The 23,811-nt window shown below is 46.1% G+C and overlaps 1 protein-coding gene across 1 annotated transcript in view; it reads left to right on the forward strand.

Moving 5' to 3' along the window:
• Positions 1–23,447, forward strand: part of E2F2 (E2F transcription factor 2) — a 47,849-nt gene extending 24,402 nt beyond the window's left edge. The window contains exons 2-7 of the mRNA XM_081962796.1: positions 9,901–10,006; positions 12,944–13,163; positions 15,267–15,425; positions 17,938–18,052; positions 18,560–18,707; positions 20,136–23,447. Coding sequence (XP_081818922.1) covers positions 9,901–10,006; positions 12,944–13,163; positions 15,267–15,425; positions 17,938–18,052; positions 18,560–18,707; positions 20,136–20,383 — 996 coding nt within the window. The 3' untranslated portion in view covers positions 20,384–23,447. The remainder of the gene's footprint in view (positions 1–9,900; positions 10,007–12,943; positions 13,164–15,266; positions 15,426–17,937; positions 18,053–18,559; positions 18,708–20,135) is intronic.
• The last annotated feature ends 364 nt before the right edge of the window (positions 23,448–23,811 follow it).

Consider the following 23,811-nt stretch of genomic DNA (forward strand, 5'->3'; position numbering starts at 1 on the left):
CTTGTCTTGCCTTCTGGTGCTTTGAAAAAGAGGATGGACCGCCCCCCTCCCCTCTTCTTTGTGGTAGCCCCTCAAGTATTGGAACACTGCTATCATGTCTCCCCTAGTCCTTTTCGTTAGACTAGCCAGGCCCAATTCCTGCAACCGAGGACTAGAGTCTGTTACCTAACTCTGAACTGGGGAAGGATCCCTGCCATCTTGCCTTTGGACTGCTTGACCCCCTTTCCCTGGGTAGTTGGTGCCCTCAAGGCCAGGGGTCTCCAACCTTGGCAAAGCTGGCTGAGGAATTCCAGGAGTTGGAAGTCCACAGGTCTTCCATTTGCCAAGGTTGGAGACCCCTGGCCTTGAGGGCACCTGCTCTGGCCATCCTCTTTTGGTGGCCGACAGATGCAGCTTTTGGGGAAGGGCAGAGAAATTGAGCCTCCGGTGAGTCTTCTTCTGTCATTTGCTCCGTTGACAAAATGAAAAGAGGAAAAAAGACAGAAGATATTGCAAAAGCAACCTCGGATGAGGTGTCGCAGATCTGACTGACTGTGGTGACGGTTTGGCCGGTGTTTCCCATGTGTCTGCCTTTAACCACAGGGGTACCAAAAAAACACGGTCTGAATTGAGGAGAGGTGTGTGTGTGTGTTTCTGCATTTCCTGTTTCATGGGAGTGAGCCTATGTGTAAACTTGAGTGGTATCTCTCAATCCGCCAAGGCCATTCTCAGGCTTTATTTAAAATTTAGGCACCCACCTACACAGTTCTAGGCTGCATCAACAGAGGGATAGTATCAAGATCACGTGAAGTGTTAATACCACTTTATCATGCCTTGGTAAGGCCACACTTGGAATGCTGCATCCAGTTTTGGTCGCCACGATGTAAAAAAGATGTGGAGACTCTAGAAAGAGTGCAGAGAAGAGCAACAAAGAGGATTAGGGGACTGGATACTAAAACACATGAGGAACGGTTGCAGGAACTGGGTATGTCTAGTTTAATGAAAAGAAGGACTAGGGGAGACATGATAGCAGTGTTCCAATATCTCAGAGGCTGCCCCAAAGAAGAGGGAGTCAAGCTATTCTTCAAAGCACCTGAGGGTAGAACAAGAAGCAATGGGTGGAAACTAATGAAGGAGAGAAGCAACTTAGAACTGAGGAGAAATTTCCTAACAGTTAGAACAATTAATCAGTGGAACAGCTTGCCTCCAGAAGTTGTGAATGCTCCAACAATGGAAATTTCTAAGAAGATGTTGGATAACCATTTGTCTGAAGTGGTGTAGGGTTTCTTGCCTAAGCAGGGGGTTGGACTAGAAGACCTCCAAGGTCCTTCCAACTCTGTTATTCCATTCCATACTAATTTAGAAACAAGGGTTTTGATGGACAGGTAGTCCTTGACTTACAACCATTCACTTAAGGACCATTTGAAACTACAACAGCAGTGGAAAAAGTAACTTATAAGACTGTTTCTCGCACTTATGGTCATTGAGGGTCATGTGATCAGAATTTGGGGGCTTGGCAACCTCTGCTTGTTCAAGACGGTTGCAGCATCCTGGGGTCATGTGATCGCCATGCGTGACCTTCCCAGGGGATTCCTGACAAGCAAAGTCAATGGAGGAGACCAGATTCGCTTAACAACCAGATGGTGCATTTAACAACTGCAGTGATTTGCTTAACAATCGTGGCAAAAAAAAGGGGGGGGTCATAAAATCAGGTACGACTCACTTAGCCACCTTGCTTCACAGATCGCACAATTCTGGTCCCAACTGGGGTCATAAGTCGAGGACTATTTATTCAGGCTTGTTCCTGTATTTTTTGAACAGCAACAAAATTGAGGCCAAAGTTGGAAAATAGATTCAAGCAGTTCTGTCAATTTGTTTAGGAAATTACTCAGACATTTCAATCAGTATTCTTGTACCCTTTTAAAATTTCTACGTCAGGAATGTCCAAACTTGGGAACTTTAAGACTTGTGGACTTCAACTCCCAGAATTCCCCATCCCCGTCCACAAGTCTTAAAGTTCCCAAGTTTGGACACCCCTGGTCTACGTCATAGAGAAATGTTTCTCCGTCATAGCAACTTAAAGACCTGCCTTGTAATCTGTTCAGGATGAACGCTGATACAACTGAAGAAGTAGGCAATAAATGATTTCAAATAACTGTTTGTCTTCCATAACCCTCTCGTTGCAATCCTTTGGATTTCATATCTCCCTCTGACTGTGGCTTGGTTTTTCAAATCTCTAACTCAGATCTTGAACTGTGACTTGATTTTCAAATTGTGAGCACGCTTAGCCCTCTTGCTTCCATTCATTGCCCGCTCCAGTCTTTTTTTAACAATTGTTTCATTAGTTTCGGTTGTAGTGTACAAAGAAAATACAAAAGCAAACAGTTAGGAAAAATAGGGAAAGGAAAAGTGAGAAAAAGAAGGGGGAAAGAAAGAAAAAAGAGCATTGATTTCCGACTCCGTTTGGTGCAGTAGAATAAGGCAGTGATGGTGAACCTATGGCACGCGCCATTTGTCAGCGCATGTGCGCGCTGGCCAGCTGAGTTCACCATTTTTAAAAGCCATTTTTCGCCCTCCCCAGGCTCCAGAGGCTTTATAGGAGCCTGGGGAGGGCGAAAAGAGCCCCCGCCCCCCCCCGGAGGCCCTCCAGAGCCTTCAGTGACTTCCCGTTTGCTCGGAGGGCCGTTTTAAGCGTTCCGAAGGCTTCAGGGAGGCCTCCAGACGATCCCTGAAGCCTCCAGAGGGTCTCCGGGGGGGCAGGGGAGGCTCTTTTCGCCCTCCCCAGGCTCCTATAAAGCCTCTGGAGCCTGGGGAGGGCGAAAAAAGCATGTAAAAATGGGGGGGAGCGCCTGTTGTACGCGCATGCGCACTGGGGGGGTTGCACATTGCATTATGGGTACGGCACGCCTGCACATGACCCCCCTGCGCTCCCCCCACTTGCGGCATGCGAGCCAAAAAAGGTTCGCCATCGCTGGAATAAGGCATTAACATCAAACCTCAACATTTTACATAGTAGTTTGAACTAGGCCATTTCTATAACAACAAATCTAATTGGTAAAACCGGAAGTCAAGGTTTCATCAAGAACAAAGTCCAGCGGTGGTTTCCAGGTAGAAATAAAAATATTTCACTGTTCAGTCTTAAAAGTGCAGAGCACACTTCTGTGCCTAGATTTGCAAGAGAGAAAACAGACCTTGGTCTGTCCTAGTTTGGATGTAACACTAAGAAGCAGAATTTCAAAACAGGTTGGGAGACTTCCTAGTTTGTCCAGTTACTTCCTTTGCCAGGAGAGCCCAAGTGACATTTGTTGTTGAGTGTACACTAATGGGTAGGTGGGCAGAGGTATCTCACTAGAGCAGGGGTGTCCAAACTTGGGAACTTTAAGACTTGTGGACTTCAACTCTCAGAATTCCCCAGCCAGCATGGCTGGCTGGGGAATTCTGGGAGTTGAAGTCCACAAGTCTTAAAGTTCCCAAGTTTGGACACCCCTGCACTAGAGTTACAAAATCAAATTTTGTCTATGGAGATTCTCAGTTATCCGGTCATGGTTGCCCCAAAGATGCTTTTTTCAAAAGGAAACGGGACTTTCTTGCTTTTTTTCCTTGAAGATATTTCGCTTCTCATCCAAGAAGCTTCTCCAGTTCTGACTTTGGACCTTTCCTGCTTTTTGAAGACATTTCAGAACAGGAGAAGCTTCTTGGATGAGGAGCGAAACATCCTCAAGGATAAAAGCAGGAAAGTCCAGTTGCCTTTCGAAAAAAGCACCTTCGGGACAAAATCAAATTGTGTAGGATACTTCTTTCAATATTCTGCAGCCCTCCTCTTACGACCAAAAAGAGACTGGAAAATTCATCATTAAGCATTGTAGACGTTAAGCGAGGCATCGTGGGATCATTCCCTGATTTCACAACCTTTTTTTTTTTTTTTGGCCATGTTGTTAAGCAAGACATAGAACTTGCAAACTTCCCTGTTGTCTTAGCTTGTCCGAAACTGGCTGGGAAAGTGAGAAACGATGATCGTGGGTCAAGGCGGACATTGTAAATGCACAAGCGCCCAAACCATGATCCTATGACCTTGGAGACGTGACAGTCATAAGTACGAGGACTGATCGCGAGTCCCTTTTCATGGCTGTTGCAACTTTGAATTGTTGCTAAACAAAGAGTTTTAAGTTGAGGGCCAGCTGTGTATGTCTCTCTTAGGGAAGAATCAGAAAGAGGCAGTCCCTATTTCTGAAAATCCAATGTTTCTGGCATTTATTCAGAGTAGAGGGTCCCGTAGATTGGGGGGCTGCTATGCCGGGGTCCTCCCCTTCGTTGTTTGGCTCCCTGGAGGACCAGCGGCCTAGTTTTCTGTCATCACCAAGCGATCCAGTATCCGAAAGGAAGCACTTGCGGGGAATAGCAGCTGCTGTGGGAGCTGACAGGCTGAGTGGCAGGAAGTGGGCAGGAAGCCATAAAACAGGCTGCTTAAAAAAAAAACTTGCTTTTTTCCCCCCGATGGCTCTTTTCCCCTTCTTATTTTGCTCCACTGGGAAAGATGCAAGAGAGGGATCTTCTCTTTCTTTGGCCCAACAGTTGAAGACTTTTTGGATCAGGTGTAATGTTTAATTAGTGTCTCTACCTCTCTAGTGGAGGGACACGGTGGCTCAGTGGCTAAGATGCTGAGCTTGTCGATCAGAAAGGTCGGCAGTTCAGGGGTTCGAATCCCTAGCGCCGCGGAACGGAGTGAGCTCCCGTTACTTGTCCCAGCTTCTGCCAACCTAACAGTTCGAAAGCACGTAAAAATGCAAGTAGAAAAATAGGAACCTTTGGTGGGAAGGAAACAGCGTTCTGTGTGCCTTTGGTGTTTAGTCATGCCGGCCACATGACCATGGAGACGTCTTCGGATAGCGCTGGCTCTTCGGCTTTGAAACGGAGATGACACTGCCCCCTAGAGTCAGGAACGACTAATACATGTGTGCGAGGGGAACCTTTACCTTACCTCTCTAATGGTGAAGAGAGGGGCTTGATGGGTCTCTGGCATGGTTGCAGATTTAATTCTGAAAGTCAGGGCCTGTAAACCCCTAAACCAGCGTTTCTTAACTTTGGTGACTTGAAGACCTGTGGACTTCGAACTCCCAGAATTCCCCAGCCAGAATAGCTTGAACTGTGGCGATCTGAAGTCCTGTGGACTTCAACTTCCAGAATGCTATGCTAAGCTGGCTGGGGAATTCTGGGAGTTGAAGTCCACAGGTCTTCTAGTTGCCACAGTTAAGAAAGGCTGCCTTAGGCCACCATTTCTCCATCTCAGCAACTTTTAAGGTGTGTGGACTTCCACTCCCAGAATTCCCCAGCCAGCAAACCAGCCTTGAACATAAAAGGGCAAATTCCTATTTGAAAGTTGCTGAGATCGGCAAATGTTACGCTTCAGACCTTGAGTTGGCCAAAAGTGCAGAATCCAAGGAAGCATTTGTCACGCTTGGAAAATCGAAAGGGGAAGCCAATCTGCACAGCAGAAGCAGCATTTATTTGGTGACCTGCAGGTAGCACCAACTTTTTGCACCGACCACAACGGTCTGCTTAATTTTGCGTTTTATGGAAGGAACAGATGTTTGCTTCACTTGAACGCCTCTCCTCTCTCGGACTGTTAAGAGATCCTTGCTCTGCTTTGGGGTGGCTTCAGAGAACTGTTAACAGCTGCTCCATTGCATCTTGATAATAACAACAAGTAGGTGGTAAACCTCCTGCAGGTGCCTACTATTGAGCATTACGCTTTCTCAGAGCTGTTTGAAATGCACACACAGAGTCTTCGCCAGGAGGGAGGTGCTTGCCAGATGGTTACGCTTTTTAATGAATTATCTTCTTGATCTGTTGGTGAAGATTCCTTTGGTTTATAGCACGCTAAAGCAGGGGTCGGCAACCTTAAACACTCAAAGAGCCACAAAGGTCCTAACCGGAAGCCCCCCGTTCAATTCTGGAGCCAACTGGAAGTCCGGTTCCGCCACCATAGAGTCTCCTCCTAGCGCAGCGTCCTTTTATCGACTGGAAGTCTGGTTTCCCCACCATAGAGTCTCCTCCTAGCGCAGCGTCTTTTTATCGACTGGAAGTCCGGTTCCGCCACCATAGAGTCTCCTCCTAGCGCAGCGTCCTTTTATCGACTGGAAGTCCGGTTCCGCCACCATAGAGTCTCCTAGCGCAGCGTCCTTTTATCGAATGGAAGTCCGGTTTCCCCACCATAGAGTCTCCTCCTAGCGTGGCATCCGTTTTCCTTTGCTGACCAGAAGTCCGGTTCCACCACCATAAGAGTCTTCTCCTAGTGTGCCGTCCTTTTACTGACAGGAAGTCTGCTTTCCCCACCATTATCTCCTTCTAGTGTGGCATCCTTTTTCCTTTTACTGACCGGTGACAGGGAGTCGCAGCAGAAGGATGAAAGAGCCACATGTTGCTGACCCCTGCTCTAAAGAGATCATTCCTAAGGACATTCCATCCAATTCCACTACATGTAGTCCTCAACTTACAGCAGTTCATTTAGTGATGGTTTGAAGTTACAGCGGCACTGAAAAAAAGTGACACACAACCGGCTGTGGGATTCTGGGAGTTGAAGTTACAGAGGTCTTAAAAATTGCCATGCTTGGAGAGCCCCGGTCTAAAGTTTTTCTTTGGAATCATGCAGGGTGGATTCGATTTTAATCAAGTCGATTAAAATCACAATTTAAATGACTAGTAAAAAGGCTTGATTTAAATCAACTCCATTTAAATCATACTTTTTAAAGAGTAACTGTTTGTCTCTGCCCTGCAGCGGCCCCTTCTCTGTCGACTCACCGACAGTCCCAGTCACTGTAATGGGACAGCTGGTGACGCGGCAGTGACACAACAAGGTGAGGGGCGTGGCAGGCAGCAGGTGAGTGGATGCCCGCTAACAGGCGCTGCCATGATGGACCTGAAAGGACAGGTGCTCTTTAAATGTAAGGACTCATTCTTGCTGGTACTTAGAATCTTTAATATTATTATTATTATTTGCAAACAAAACACAGATTTCCCATTTAGCTTGCAGAGCTTGGATTCATTGAACGAGTTTACCAAAAATGTAACGATTGCAGAATATACAGCCCTCATGCTACAAACCGTATTTTTCAGAGTATAAGATGCACCTTTCTCCCCCCCCCCCAAAAAAGAGCGTGGAAATGTTGGTGCATCTTATACACCAAAAACAGCCATTTTTGTCCTCCCGAAGCTCCACCCCTGCATCCCATTTTTGTGGCAAATGGGCAAAAAACGGGCCGTTTTTTGCAAAAATGAGGGTGTTTTTATCTTTCCCCACCCCCCAGAAGCACTCTGCAGGCTTCAGCAGGGCTGGGGGGGAAAGGGAAAAATGCCCCCATTTCGGTGAAAAAGGGGGGCGTTTTGCCCCAGCCCTGCTGAAGATTGCAGAGTGTTCCTGGGGGATCGGGGAGGACAAAAACCTTATATTTCCTACCTCTTCGAAATCTTGGTGCATCTTATACACCGGTGTGTCTTATACTCCAAAAAATATGGTAACTAAACACTATTTCATGCTGAATAAACTAAATTATTAATGTATCTTAAGTAGAAAACTACCTTTAGATAGAGTTTTACTCCAAAAGCATTTTATTTAAATGAATTTGATTTTTTTTAAAAAATTAAAAATCTGACTTTTTAAAACTTTTTTTTTTAAATCGATTTTTATCCACCCCGGAACCAAGTATCTTCTTCCCCAAATACTTGGCAATAAAAACAAAATTGTGTCTTGGTGCAGGCTGGACCGATTGAAACACTGATATCAGCAACAAGAGTCTGTTGTCCTGGCCCTTTGCCAGTTTGGTAGCAAATTGTTCAAAAAAGCTACACTGAATCCCTTCCTTTTTTCCTAAAGAAGAGGAGGAAAGGAGAGCTCTAGGGTGGGAGGTTTTAGGGGCTTCTCTTTTGTTCCTCCCAAGTGGGGAAGAGGACAGGAAATGCAACTATGTTGCTGGGCTTGACTTTGGTTTCATTATTATTTCAATTTTTATTTTTAAAAAAGGGAGGTTGGCAGGCTGAAGGGGAGAACACCAGCTTCCGGTGTTCTGTCAGCTTTCTGCCATCCAATCCTAGTGAGTAGGAGGGGTGAATATCTGCCTGTTCTTGTTTTACTCGACTGCTCGTTCCTGGTTGCAACTAGAGAACTCTTCCATTGAGCTGGCATTTGGCTTTTCGTGACTTGGTTCTTTGTTTAATGACAGCTGTCTTCCAGCTATCTTCATGTTTCATATATGTCTCTTTCCTTCATTTCTACACACACCACACAGTATTCTTCTTGGGGAAAGTCTCTGGGCATCCAGATTTTCAGTGTGCTTAAGTGTGTTGGCAAAAGACAGGGGTGTCCAAACTTGGGAACTTTAAGACTTGTGGACTTCAACTCCCAGAATTCCCCAGCCAGCCATGCTGGCTGGGGAATTCTGGGAGTTGAAGTCCACAAGTCTTAAAGTTCCCAAGTTTGGACACCCCTGGCAAAAGAGAAGGGTGCCCCCTCCATATGCAGGCTAGCCCACTTTTCATCTTTACAGGTAGTCCTCGACTCACGGCGACAATTGAGCCCAACGTTTCTGTTGTCAAGCGAGACAGTTGTTAAGTGAGCTTTGTCCCATTTTACAACCTTTCTTGCCACCGTTGTTAAGAGGATCGCGGCAGTTCTTAAGTTAGTGACACAGTCGTTCTGTGAGTCTGGCTTCCCCGTTGTCTTTGCGTGTCAGGAGATTGCAAAAGGGGGTTGCATTGACCCCGGGAACACCGCAACCGTCATAAATATGAGTCAGTTGCCAAGCGTCTGAATTTTGATCCCGTGACCATGGGGATGTGGCAACGGTGGTTAAGGGTGAAAAAGGGTCATAAGTCACTTTTTTTCAGTGCCGTTGCAACTTAAAATGGTCACTAAACAAACATTGGAATGAATAAAGGCATGCATTCAGTTTCGCAGCTACTAAGATTGTTGGCCGAGCAGGTCCCAAAATAGCCAGTTTGAAGCCTGGGAAAGAGACCCATTGTTAGTCAACAGGCGTGCTGATTTACCACTCGCTTACCAGGCATGTAGGAGCTGAGGTCTTGGCAGCACAAGGCACACATTTTGGTAGAGAGAAGTTCCCCGAGGATGAGTTCTAGCACGAGTCCGAAAGCTCGGAAGACTAAGCCTCTGGTCCTGGTGATCGGATACTGCTCTAAATGAACTGTTATAAGTCAAGGACTGCCTGTCTCTTTAGTTCATCTGTTTCTTTACCACACCCCATGCAAGCAGACTGGAGCTCCTTACCGTTAACGGGGACAAGAAAAACGCAGCAAACATATAATAATGGAAAACATACTTTGTGAAAAGGTTGGCAGGGGGCAGAGATACCAAAATTGAAATGGGACCATTTCAGCCAACTTCCACGCAGGAAATAGGTTTGAGCATTCATTCCAGATGATATCACTCTAGGAATTGCATGTGTACTTTAAGAAAGCCAAGGGAACAGATATTCTGGCCTTTGACTCGCTTACCCCATTGGGTGTCCTGATTGGGGGGGGGAAGCATGGGAATTGTAGTCCCACACATCTGGAGGTCATCACGCTGGAACAGATTACTGCAAGACTTTAGCACAGCAATACATTTTTATTGGCAGGGGGGAGAATCGAACCCCGTGGAGTGCTTCGGAATATAGGAGCATGCCCTTCGAATGGGTGGGGGTGCAAACAGATACTAAAACCCAGAAATGGATCCTGCAATCTTATTTTATTACATGGGGAAGCCAGATTGGATCCTGGAGGCTAGGTAAAGAAATGTTGCAACACGCTGTGGATTGAAGAGAAATGGATAGGACGTATTGCAGATGTTGGGAGCCACAAAGGTGTGCTTGTGCGTGGCTTTTTCCCCAGAAAGCTAACAGTGGCAGTCTCCGTTTCTCCTTTTCTTAGGCCAAGAGAAAACTGGATCTGGAAGGAACCGCCCAGCAGCGCATCCCAGAATTCCGAACACCGAAAGGCAAAGGAACCACGCTCTCACACATCCCCAGTCCCAAAAGTAAGAGGCCATTGGATAAGGAAAGCCAAACGGGAACGAAAGGGTGCATTGGCAGAGTCTAAGAGTCGCCGTCTTTTAAGTTTTTAGCCTTTTAAGTTTCTAGTCCACGTTTCTAGAAAAGTGAGAAATCTGCTTCGGTATCAAGTTTTTTATTCAGCATGATCTGATTAAGCTCCATTTTTATTATTTTAAATCATAAAGGTTTGGATTTTGCCCACAAGAGCAGAACTGTATATTGAGCAAATCCATTTTCCAGTAAAAGAAGCTGTATTGTTTTTCCTTCCGACACACTTCTGGGAATAATCTTATATCCTAAAGAAACATTACATAACATTATCTCAGGAGCCTAAGGGGTCTCCAACCTTGGCTACTTGAGGACTTGTGGACTTCAACTCCCAGAATTCCTCAGCACACTTGGCAACTTAAGACCTGTGGACTTCAACTCCCAGAATTCCCCAGCCAGCATAGCTTGAACTATGGTGACTTCAAGACCTTCGGACTTCAACTCCCAGAGTTCTCCAGTCAAAATAGCTTGAACCATGGTGATCTGAAGCTGGCTTGAGGAATTCTGGGAGTTGAAGTCCACGAGTCTTAAAGTTGCCAATACCCCTGATCTAACCCTAACCTGGATTTCATAACAAGGATGGCTGCACTGAAGCCCTTTTGGCCACTAGAGGGCGATAGAACACTATCTTTTAGCCTAGGTGCTGAAAGGACTTCCTATTTCAGAAACCTCTTTCCATCTCTTCTACAAATTTTATTTTAAAAATAAACAAAAATATTTATTTATTTATTTATTTATTTATTTATTTATTTTATTATTTATTTTTCTGCAATTCCACCATACCTGGTCAAGATTATTATCCTGCCAGGAATGGGGGTTGCATTCTAGCACATTTCGTTTTTTAAAATATTTTTACCATACAGTTTTCTTCATTTTACATCAGTTTCAGCTTTGTGACAGCAATATACTGTTTGTATCCACAATTTTTTACAATATACATATTATTATGCCATCTAGTTACAACCATTTAGGTCTTGTTTATACAGTATCGTGTTTGTACCTATTATTTCCATATTTTTAACATAAATCTATATATTTATCATTGTAAATATTCTATTTTACATTTTTATACCATCCTACCATTAATATTGTTTACGGTAAATATTCTGTCATTCATTATACATACTTATTTCTAATTTCTAGTTTGTTAATCGTCTTTCATCCTTAATTTTCTCATCTTTGCATCTGTTACCTAACCAATTATACCATACATCTCCAAATTAAATAATATTCTGTTTCTCCTTTGTCTTTAATTTCTGTTGTCCGCCTGTCCATCTCAGCGCAATCTAATATTTTCCGTATTACCATTTCTTCTGTGGATATATTTCAATTTTTCCAATTTTGAGCATAAATAATTCTAGCGCACTTTGAAGGCATTGAAATGAGGAAGACAGTTTCAGCAAAAACTCAAGCCGAAACTTAAATTGGCAGGAAATTTAATGCACGAGAGGGAAGGGCACCTGCCAGAATAACTTGACCTCATTTGTACATGGCCATGTGGATGTTTGGGAGATGCTCTGAGCCTTTCTGAGCAAAAAAACCAGCTGTCCACTGAATAATAACTTCCATAATTTTTCAAAATTTCGGACAATAGCTTGTGTGTCATTGAGGGATAGCAACCTGCTCATTCAAGATAGGTACTTTTAATTTAGGTTCTCCAGGGAGAACAATATCTAATTGGAGTCACAGTCAATGTAATTGTACGTGGGAAAGACCTTGGAAGGCTGGGCAAAGAGATGCTGCCAAGGGAATGGTTAGATAAGAGACATATAGTCCACATCTGGATAGTGGGCAGGGAAAGAGACTCTACCTAGTTTCTTGGACCGCAAAGGAGGGGGGGGTGGAATGGCACTTTCAGATTTGCAGGATTGATATTACTCCCAGGTAAATCCGATAGGAATCAAATTTCGGTATTCACACAGCTTCTCCTTGCTAGGAGATTCTTGAGAGATCCAGCCACCGGAGTGTGTAGATTGTTTACCCATGACAAAGTCACTTCGTCTGGGGCGCACTCCATGGAGGCTAGTCTTCATTGCACTCCGTCAAACCAGGGGTACTGATTCCTACTTTGTTGTAAAACTGAATTGATAGAATCTTGGGAACCTGGAAGTACAATTCATCCTATCCCATCCTGTCTCCATTGCAGCCTGAGAAACTACGGCGGGTCTCTCCTGAGCCTCTTGCCCCACCCGCCATCCAGCTGTGGGCTATGCGGTCTCTTATCTCATTGTTCCCTTGGCTGTTTCTCTTCGCCACTTTGTCTTTCCCATATACCAGTGATGGCTAACCTTTTTGTCGTCACGTGCTAAAAGCGTGCCCATATGCAACACACACACCCTGCGTGCCTCGCCCCCATGCAAGTGTGCCCCCGCGCATGTGCACATGACCCCCCTGTACTCTCCCCCACCCACCCCGTTTTGGGCCTAGTAGGCCTCCCTGCGGCCTCCTGGAGCAAAAACAGGTCACAGGGAGGCTGACCCACCCCACACGCCCCGTTTTGGCCTAGTGGGCCTCCCTGCATCCTCCTGGAGCAAAAACAGGCTGCAATCACCACCACCATCACGTTCCTCCTGGACCTCACGCAGACACGTATGACCCCCTGTTCCCTTCCCACATGCGCCCTGCCTCCCCGCACATGCACGGCAGACCTGAAAATCAGCTGGCTGGCAGGAGGTGCATGCCCGGTGGAGTTGAGCTGGGGCGACGGCTCGCATGCCCGCAAAGAGGGCTGTGGGGGCCACCTGTGGCACACATGCCTTATGTTCGCCATCCCTGCCCTATGCGATCAGAATGGTTCGGAAGTGGGGATATCCCGAAGAATTTTTAACCCAGGTTACTCTGATTGCATCCCGTGGATTTTCTTTGTCTTCCAGCCCCCAAGTCCCCCGGAGAGAAAACCCGTTACGACACGTCTCTTGGCTTGCTGACCAAGAAGTTTATCCACTTGCTGAGTGAATCGGAAGACGGGGTTCTGGACTTGAATCGGGCTGCTGAGGTGCTGGAGGTGCAAAAGAGACGTATCTACGACATCACCAACGTCCTGGAAGGGATTCAGCTCATTCGCAAGAAATCCAAGAACAATATCCAGTGGATGTAAGTTGGTTGGAAAGAGTTCAGGGGCGGAGAGGCCTGGAGAGAATGGCCGATCTAGATTGGGTTGGATATCATGAGCAAATTATTAGTCACAAAGTCATGTCTGACCCATGGACAACGTTCCTCCAGGCCTTCCTGTCCTCTAGCATCCTCTGGTGTCCATTTAATCTCACACCTACTGCTTAAGTGACTCCATCCAGCCACCTCACTCTCTGTCGTCCCTGTCTTCTTTTGCCCTCAGTTGTTCCCAGCATCAGGCTCTTCTCCAGGGAGTCCACTGGAGAAGGAAATGGTAACCCACTCCAGTATTTTTGCCATGAAAAACCCTGTGGACAGTACCCAAAGGAACATAATTAGTTTGCTGCAAGTCACCCTTCTCCAACTACTAGAAGATCTCCAGATGGGGAAAGCTTCAGTTCCCAAAATTCTAGCCTTCCCATAGGAAAAGATTTGAGTTCCAGACATCTGGAGTATAACCAGGCTGGGGGAAAAACCGCTGGTTATCCAGCCTGTGCTTGAAAGAGTTATATCTGGCAGGTATTTCTTTAACTGGATTTCTTCAGTAGTCCTCGACCATTAATTTAGGGCTGTTTGAAGTTCTGACAGAGCTGAACAAATGGTGGAGGTTTTGGAGGTCTGGGCTATCCTAGTTATCCCCATGTTCATATGATTGTGATCTGAGTCCTTGGCAATCGGTTTGCACGTAACAATTGCAGCATCCTATGTTCATAGCATCTGTTTGCAACTTCCCTCCCAGCTTCCAACAAGCAAAATCAGTGCAAAACTACAGATAATTTTCAAGTAAGTTTCTTTCACCCATGCGCCCTCCCACAGCCCTCTGCACTCATGTTGTGCTGACTACTTATGCACTCCCACTCCCCAAACCCCACCACGCCTTCCTCACACCCCACAGACCCCTCCACAAACTGCACTGGGCCTCTCATGTACCTTGGACCTTCTCCAACCTGGTCTCATGGAAACCCTCATATCTTAATGCATCCTCTCCATGCCACGCCTCTCATGGACCACCTTCGTACCCCCCATCGCTCCCTCCTCCCCCACCCAATAGAAGCCACTTATCTGCTTGCAAGCCTGGGACTTTCGACTTCCTGCCAGCTTCCCCAGTGACTTTGGTTGCAGGAAGCTGGCAGGAATAAAACAAGGTCTTATTTACTTTTGACCCCCGAAATAAGCGCTTGGCCTTATTTTTTGGGAGGTCTTATTATTTTTGAGGTGCAGGAAGCGGCGAGTGGTCACCTCATGGCTGCTGCTGTGTTGCAATATCTTTGGAGAGGGCTTATTTTAGTGCATGTGCTCAAAAGCCCTGTTGGACTTATTATCCAGGGAGGGCTTATTTTCGGGGAAACGAGGTACCAAAATGGTGTATTTTTCTGCAGAAGCAACAAATTAGTTTTGCTGTTTTAACTCCATCCCAAGGCCTAATTGCATACCCTTTTTCTTAAAGAGAGGGATTGTTTTCCTTTGAGAATTACTTTGAATGTTTACAGTTTTCCCTGGCTGTCTCTATATGGAGGGGGCATTTCCCCAGATTTTGCTCTGCTCACTTCTTAATACCTTCTGCTTTCTTTATCAGGCAGAGTCACATTTCAAATCAGTTCCCTTAATTTCTACATTTCATCTCAATCTCCTTAAGTCTGCTTCTCCCTCTGCTGGCTGAACCCCTTTGTATTCCCTTGTGTTTGGCATCAATGTCTCTGTGCCTCTTTCTTTTTTCTTTAAAACCCTCTGAATTTCCCTCCTGCCAAGAGTTCAAAGCAATTTTTTTTCATGTTCTACTGTGGGTGAAAAGCCAAACCATCTTAACGTTTGTAAGACTGACATCCTAAATTGCAATTGTATGCTGATATAATTTTTTATCCCTTTTCTTTTCAATACGTTAAGCTTTCTAAATAATGGAATATTCATGGTTTTTCATCCCATCCCATAGATAGGCCTGCACTGAAATCTGTGTTGAAATAACACAATGCATCAGGATGTATAATACCCCAAGGCGAAAGGGGAAAAAGAGAGCTCAAAATGAAAACTTTGAGCTCTGGTTTAGCAAAAGGACTCATTCTGATCTATTATTAATATGATGTCCAGGGGAACGGGCCTTTTTGAAGATTCTTCCGTGGCCACGAAGCAGCATGTCCTGAGACAAGAACTGACCGAACTTTCAAAGAATGAGAAGGTTTTGGACAAGCTGATCCAGGAGTCCTCTCTGCAGCTAAAGCATCTGACAGAAGATGAGACCAACCAAAGATATCCTTTTGAGAGGTGGGCGGGTGAAGAGGACAATGACCAGAGAACAGAGAGAGGCTGCCAGGAGATTCACACTGCATTGAAAACTGGGGGCCAAAGGTTCAGAATCCAGCAGGCTCCATGCAGAGACATTCTCGGGGTTCCCGAGTTGACTCAGCTAAGTCAAGGTGTGCTGTTATCCTCTTTAGAATAGAATAGAAAAGAGAATAGAATAAAATAGAATAGAATAAAGAATAGAATAGAGAATAGAATAGAATTCTTTATTGGTCAAGTATGATTGGACACACAAGGAATTTGTCTTTGGTGCATAGGCTCTCAGTGTACATAAAGAAAAATAAAATAGAATACATTCATCAAGAATCATAAGATACAACATTTAGTGATAGTCATAGGTTACTAATAAGCAATCAAATCATACTAGGAAACAAACAATATACATAGTAAAGAGAGGAGCAACATGGCTATAGTCATAAGCGGGAAGAGATAGGTACTAGGGATGAGAAGAATAATAGCAATACAGTCTTAGTAAATAATTTGACAGTTTTGTGGGATTTAGTTGTTTAGCAGAGTGATGGCGTTTGGGGGAAAACTGTCCTTGTGTCTAGTTGTTCTGGTTTGCAGTGGCCTATAGTGTTGCTTTGAGGGTAGGAGTTGAAACAATTTATGTCCAGGATGTGAGGGGTCTGTAGATATTTCCACAGCCCTCTTTTTGACTCGTGCAGTGTACAGGTCCTCAATGGAAGGCAGGTTGGTAGCCATTGTTTTTTCTGCAGTTCTAATTATCCGTTGAAGTCCGTGTCTGTCTTGTTGGGTTGCAGAGCCAAACCAGAGAGTTATGGAGGTGCAGATGACAGACTCAATAATTCCTCTGTAGAACAGAATCAGCAGCTCCTTGGGCAGTTTGAGCTTTCTGAGTTGGTGCAGAAAGAACATTCTTTGTTGTGCTTTTTTGATGACATTTTTTATGTGAGGTGTCCAATTGAAGGCTTGAGATATGATAGAACCTAGAAACCTGAAGGTTTCCTCTATTGATAGTGAGTTGTCTAGTATTGTAAGAGGAGGTAGTTTTCTCCACAACAGCAACCCCCATGTGGGTTGAGCTGAGAGAGAATGACTGGCTCAGGGTTACCCAGTCGACTTTCCTGCCTAAGGTGTGACTAGAATTCCCAGTCTCCTGGTGATTGGGCCAAAAACATACACCTTGCTTTTGTGCCAAGGTGGAATTAGAATTCCCAGGCTCCTGTGAGACTGGATGAATTAACCGCTAGACCAGGGGTGTCCAAACTTGGGAACTTTAAGACTTGTGGACTTCAACTCCCAGAATTCCCCAGCCAGCATAGCTGGCTGGGGAATTCTGGGAATTGAAGTCCACAAGTCTTAAAGTTCCCACGTTTGGACACCCCTGCGCTAGACAAAGTTTCCCTCAGGATGCCCAAGATACCTCTAACAAGGATAGAAGCTAAAGGCCTTGGCTTTATTTTGTTTTAATTTAGGGGGTCAGCAAGGTGAAAGAGCAGAAGGATTCCTAATTTACACTCATTTTACCCCTTCAACCCAATTTTCCCCTCATTTTTTGAGAGTTGGAACTCTTTTCAACCTTTCCGGAAGTATTCTGAGGGGATTCTGATCATGGTGAATGGACTGCGTTTGAAACAACCCACTTTTGAATGGGAGATGTAAGTTCAAGCCTAAATGAGGCCAATTGAAATTCAGGAAACAGCCAGCAGAAACCTGGAATACAGAGATTGGAAGAGTCATTTCAAAACCTTTGATTCCCTCCTTAACCTTGACCAGGGTGGGCAACTGTGGCAATTTTAGGGCCTGTGGACTTCAATTCCCAGAATTCCCTGAGCCATATAGCTAGCTCAGGAATTCTGGGAATTGAAGTCTCTAGGCCCATGATGGCGAACCTATGGCATGCATGCCAGAGGTGGTACGCCAGTGGTAGGTTGCAGGTGGTACGCCCCGGTATGGGCATACCGGAGCCAGCCCAGAGCACTGGATACCGGTACGGTACTCCGGAGGCCCCGCCCGAGCTCCTTACCGGAGTTTAAAGGCTTCTGTGCAGGCGCATGGCGCATACAGTGCCTGCGCAATGCTCCACAGAGCAGCTCGAGCATCACGGAGGCGCTTGAACGCATGCGCATGCTCTGGGCGCATCCATGAGGATGCTGCCAGCCGGTACGGTTGGAACAGGATTTGCAACCCACCACTGTGGTACGCAGAGTCTCTCTGTGAGCACATGCGCCATCACCAGCTGCTCTTCTGGTTTCCAGCTGGTCTTGGTGGGCGCTGGAGCATAGAAAAACAACCCCCCAAATGGCCAAAAAACCAGGCTGTTTTTAGGGCCATTTTCAGACATTTTTGGCCTGAAAACCAGCCTGAAAATAGCCCCCCAAAACCAAGACACGTGCGCCAGACAGCTGGTCTTCAGGTTTCTGGCACTCCGGCGTGTGAGTTTGGTGCAGAGTTTTCCCTGCAGAGTTTTCTTTAACTTTCCTCTGTGTCCTACGTTAGCCTATGTCACCTATCAGGATATCCGAGCCATCAGCAATTTCAACGAACAGACGGTGATCGTGGTCAGAGCGCCCCCTGAAACACGTCTTGAGGTGCCCGATGTTTGTGAGGTAGGACTGGTAACTCATCCTTTTGGAGATGCCGCTCCATCCGTGGCTACAGGTAGTCCTTCATTTACAACTGGTTGCTTAGTGACTGCGCCAAGCTATGACAGGCCCTCAAGGGGTGCTTGCAACCTAGTTCCAGCGACACCCCCAGACCAGCTCACGTGGCCGCAATTTTGGGTGGTCGGCAACTAGTCCAGTTGCAGTTCGCAGCATCCCACAGTCACATGACTGTGTTTTATGATGTTTTTGCCCCAAGCCATCATTTATATCTGGGTTTTGGGAGAAACTGGCCCGTAGAGGGGGAAAAAAACTGGTTCATTTAATGCCCACCTCAAGGTTGCAAAAGCAAGGTCATGTGGGTGATTCATTTTGTGACCATTGTGGTCCAGCTCTGTTATGGTCATAGATTGAAGACTAGCCATAATTGTTTGTTCCCAGACAGGTGCCTTTGGCTTGAGGGTAGTCAGTCATGCTCTTTCTTGATTTGTTTCCATCCTCCTCCTCCTCCAGGAGAATGTCCAGCTCCACCTAAGGAGTACCAATGGCCCCATTGAGGTCTACCTGTGCCCAGAAGAAATTCTGGAAGAAAGTCCTGCCAAGGAGAGTTGTTTTCCTCTTCCGCCACCCCAGGAGGTTACTAAACCCACAACGGTGAAAGGTAATGTTGGAAGCTCCGAAGGGATGACCACCTTGGTCTTCCAGGAAAGACTCATTTCCTTCTGAAAGATGCTCTCCAAGGTTATCTATGGGCTGACGCTGCGTTTTGAGGGAAATCCCCTTCTAACAGGCTTCTGCCATCAAACAGCTGGGCTGGTGGGCTGTCGTTTGGTGATCCTTAGATCCATCACATGATTGAGACTTGTAAGCTTCCTGAGGAGACTTGCTGTTCTTTAATGGAACCAAGTGACCTTGGTGGCTCTCTCCCCTTGGTGGTGGGCTGGAAGACCCAAATGTTGAAGGGTGCTGCAGTGACACTTTTCCTGCTCTATATTTCAAGGTTCCAAGTAACACCCACAACAAAAGAAGACTCCGAGGCTTGAATTTCCTTAAAGTTCCATTTTATTTAGAGATGTCCTATTGGCACATCTGGGAAAACCCAAATCTGAAAGCTTCCAGGTTTTCCCCACCCAAACGAAAGTTCAAGTCCCTGCCCAGCACCCACATGTCCGTCACATGGTTCAATCAGACACCGTCCCAACTGGAGATGCCTCTCAGTCACACCACTCCAGGTGCAGGGCCAGATGACCTTGACTCTCTAAGAAAGGAACGTTATTTAAACTATATATCTCCCATACTCCATATAATCCCCCCTCCCAGTAGAAAATGTGGCAGGCCTGAAGGCCCAATACCAAAGATGGCTTCCAGGCCTGACACTATCGTATCATCTAGTGGCCTCTGAAGGCCTTTAACACGATGATTCTGTGATTAGGAGAAGATCCATTCAGCCCAACATCTGTGCAGGAATTCCTCCCAGCCTGTAGACTTTCCCTAGTCCACTAGGAGGCTGTAATCCGTCTTCTGCCCACCACTAATCAGCGGAAATATCCAAAAGTAATTAAGTGCCCAGTCAAATTTATTTAGGGAGGAAATCGCATCATAGGGCGCAGTCACCAAGGGCCCTGATGAGGGATCCGTGTCGGAGGCAGAGATGGGGCCAGGGCCGTATGCCAGTTATCAGCTGCCTTCAGTCAGACATCATCAGTGAGGCAGACGAACGGCTGGAGCCTGTTCCCAGTGTGCGCATGCACAGAGTTGCCAGTCGAAGGGAACAGCTCTTAGAATAGAATAATAACTTCATTGTCGCTTTGAATGAACACTAATCGGCATGCATTGAAATGAAATTTCGTTGCACACAGCTCTCAAAAGTGTCACCACCTCCAATGTACACTACATGAACACGACAAAATAAATAAATAAATAAATAAATAAATAAATAAATAAATAAATAAATAAATAAATAAATAAATACTAAAATAAATAAATTAACACAACATTAAATAGATACATACTTACAAACAAAATCTTGGCCCTGCTCTCTTTGCTGCGATGCTTACGTTGTGCCTTGACTTCCCTCTTGTTTCCCCAGTGGAATTGGTGAAGACGGAGGTGCCGAACTGCCTGATGGAGGGAGACGACGGTCTCCTGGAACCCCCTCAGCACCTCCTGCAGCAGACTGAGGACCAGCTCCCTTCTACAGCCTACGGCGACCCGGGCCCCTTTGTCAGTTTTTCCCCTCCCCTCGACCAAGAGGATTATCTATGGGGACTGGAGGCGGGCGAGGGTGTAAGTGACTTGTTCGATGCCTATGACTTGGCGGATTTGCTGAAAAATTGAACCCGGAGCTTCCCCGGCCCTTCCTACGGTGTTGCCAATAACCTGCCCTGCGTACACACAAGAGATCCATATTCCGAAGCTTTCGGCTCTTTCTTAACAGCATCTTTTTGGAATTTTTTCCAAAGGACACGGCTCGCAAGCTTGCCTCTTCCAGTTCGTACTCCCTCTGTTTAGAAAACTCTTGCCTCCCATTCAAGGCTTTCCCAAAGGATTTTGAATGGGTCCCAGTGCAGTAAAGCACCCCATATGCTGCTATGGGGAAGCCTCACTTTTCTTCCTCCCTTGCATTTTGTCTTTTTTTTTTTTTTAAAGAAGGGCTGAGGGTCCGATTTTGGACTCTCATTTTCACTCTTTCCCTCCATCAGGCCCACCATGGAAATTGCACGCACAACTGCCAATGCCTTGGAAAAACCAGGAAGTCTTAATCCAGTTGCATATTTTCTTGGTGGAGCCCCACACGTCTCAACGGGGCATAAGGCCTCCCTCTAGGGCGCACCGCTCATCCCTCTGAGAAGGACCCACAAATCTATCCTTCGTAAGTGTGCAAATGTGACTTCTCTAGGGACAGCGTTCCAGAGAAGCCCCAAATCCTTTACTTTCCTTCTGGACCTCTTGAGCCCACAACCCAGAGGCATCCCCAGAGATAATTAGGTAGTTATCCAAAAATAAATCTCATAAAACAGGAAGTGATTTTCAGGATTCGTGAGCAGGAACAGGAAGTCGGAAGTGGCTGTCGTCTTGCTATGAGCCCCCCAATAAATATTACAATCCATTTTTCTGGGGTAGGGGATAGGGAGCGAGGGGGTAGGCCAGCTTCTCCCGGTGCCAGGGTTCTCCTCCTTCTAAGTGAGCCTGGGTCAACCAGACGTGTCTCTGAGGCGGTTCAGTGCAAGATGAACTTGGGTAGGTTCTTCCATATTTTAGTACCCCGGCTGAACTTTGGAAAATCTCGGCATGCCCTGGTTTGAAGCTAACTTCACATGCCTTGCAAATGGTTCTGATTCCATCTCGGAGGCAATACGGTATCCTCCATATGTTTGAGGCTTTCTCATCAGCCTAGCTCAGTGATTGGCAAGCCTTTTAGACACCAAAAAGGTAGCACGGAAACATTGCGCGCGCACTCACCAGGGCCGCGCTCCAGAAAAGCCGAATTTCCGGGTTCTAGCGTGCATACACTCCCGATGATCAGCTGGCTGGCACACATGCACAGGCCGGTTTCCGGCACTGCCGCTTGCGCAAAGGGATCACGCTCCGGAAAAGCCAAACTTCTGCTCCTCATGCGCACCCAATAATCAGCGGGCTGGTGCGAATGTGCACACCGGTTTTTGGCACTGCTGCACGCACGAAGGACAGCCGATTGTTGCGTGCACATGCGTGCCAGAAACCCAGGAGACAAATGGGGAAGGCCGCGCGTGTTGGGTGACATGGCTGACACGTACCACTTTGGCACACTTGCCATAGGTTTGCCATCACAGGCCTAGCTGGTGAGGGGGAAGGGGAGTTGTGTCAAAAGAAAGAAAAGGAAAAGATGAACCACCTTGCTTGGTTGGCACCCCAAGCTATGGCATAAAACAAGGTGGCGTCTAAGAAGGCAGCCACGTTCTTTCCCAAGATGCAGGTTAAAAGAGGACATTTTTAAATCCATGGAAACACATTTTCCCGTTCCCCAGAAAGGTTTGGTCTTTTTTTAGAGTTGGCTGCGTTCATTTCAGAATCGGACCATTCCTGATCGCCCAACCTCATTCTTTGTTGGGTCCAAGTGTTCAACTCAAAAGTCATGCCAACAGATGTGGCGGTTCTCCACTTCTCCAAGATCTGGATCTCACTGGATCAGAGGTTTTTGGCTGTCGCTTAAGTCTGGCCATAGCCTTAATTCTGAAGTGTGTGTTTCTCAGTGACCTATAACGTAGCCTCTGACTCACAATACATAAAGCAGATGTGACGTTACAGGGAAACATTACACCAGTGGGGGAGTTGCACATTTATTCTTCTGCAATCTGAACATTGGCAGACTCTTACAACTCCTTTGCCTCTGAGGCTGGCATCTCAGCAATACTTGTTTATTTTTGTCACTGGTCGGAGCAAAAGCTTCCCTCTTATCGGTGACATCGGATTTGACCGCAACAGATCACTTTCTATCAGATAACCCTATTCGGTTGTCTACCAAAATACGTTGATTATTCAAGATATTCAGGCAATATGAGTTTCCCTGCTGTAAGATCACATACCTGCAGTTCTAAATAAAATTGCAGTGCATTTCCTTGTATGTTTGCTGCTGCTGGATGGAAGGAGTCTACCAAGTTCAAAATTACTGTATTTTTCAGACTGTAAGAAACACCTAGATTTCGAAGAGGAAAACGAGAAAAAAAGTTTTTGGCCTCTGCGCGTCCAGTTTTTGCCCTCCCCGGCCCCCAGAAGCATCACAGGCCTCCCAAACCCTTCACCCATCCTGTTTTTGCCAAAAATATGCCTGTTTTGGGTGAAAATGGGACGTGCAGGGAGGTTTCATGAGGCCAAAGACGGCCGTATTCGGTCTATAAGACGCACCGGCATTTCCACCCACTTTTTGGGTGGGGAAAAGTGCGTCTTATAGTCTGAAAAATAATAGTAGTTAATTTCCATGAAAGGTGAAATGGCTCTTGACCTGTATTTTATTTTTCTTTCAAAAAAGGAAGAAATTTTAAAGGTTACACATTTCTTCCTTAAGTAGGAAGGTGGAAGGGAGGGGGGAAAACCAACAGGCAGAGAAGTCTCTTCTAGTAATTGTCTCATAATTGTCATTTCTAGCAGCCTTAGCGTGACCCAGGTCCATCTGTAGTAAATGCATCCTTTCTCAGGGAACTAGAATGTAACGGGGTGTTTTCTGATCCAAGATTGCTGATCGTTTGGAGGGGACAGTGCTGTCCAGATTCATCCACTCTCATCAACAGGTAGAGTAAGGGTGTCCAACTTTGGCAACTTGAAGACTTCAACTCCCAGAATTCCCCATCCAGCCATGCTGGCTGAGGTATTCTGGGAGTTGAAGTCTTCCAAGTTGCCAAGGTTGGACACTCTTGGCATAGAGCAGGTGTCTTCAAAGTTTGAAAATTTAAGACTTGTGGACTTCAACTCCCAGAATTCCTCACGCAGCCATGTTGGCTGAGGAATTCTGGGAGTCGAAGTCCACAAGTCTAAATTGCCAAGTTTAGACGTTAGAAGGGAGACCAGATGCTAAATAGACAAGAAGAGGATCTGGATCCAGGGATCCTGTGGTTTATGTCTGGAGCTTTACTGATCTTTAAGCCACCAATCTTGCACAATTTGGACCCACCCTTGATTTTTCTTCTTCACAACTTGTGTGACTAAATTCCTGGAACAAATTCAGTCTAGCTTTAAAGGGGCCTTCGGTTTGCCTTAACCACATCATCATGCAGAGCTGGCGTATTGCC

This window comes from Natrix helvetica, assembly GCF_964273705.1.
Source record: "Natrix helvetica genome assembly, chromosome: 9".
Taxonomy (NCBI): Eukaryota; Metazoa; Chordata; class Lepidosauria; order Squamata; family Natricidae; genus Natrix; species Natrix helvetica.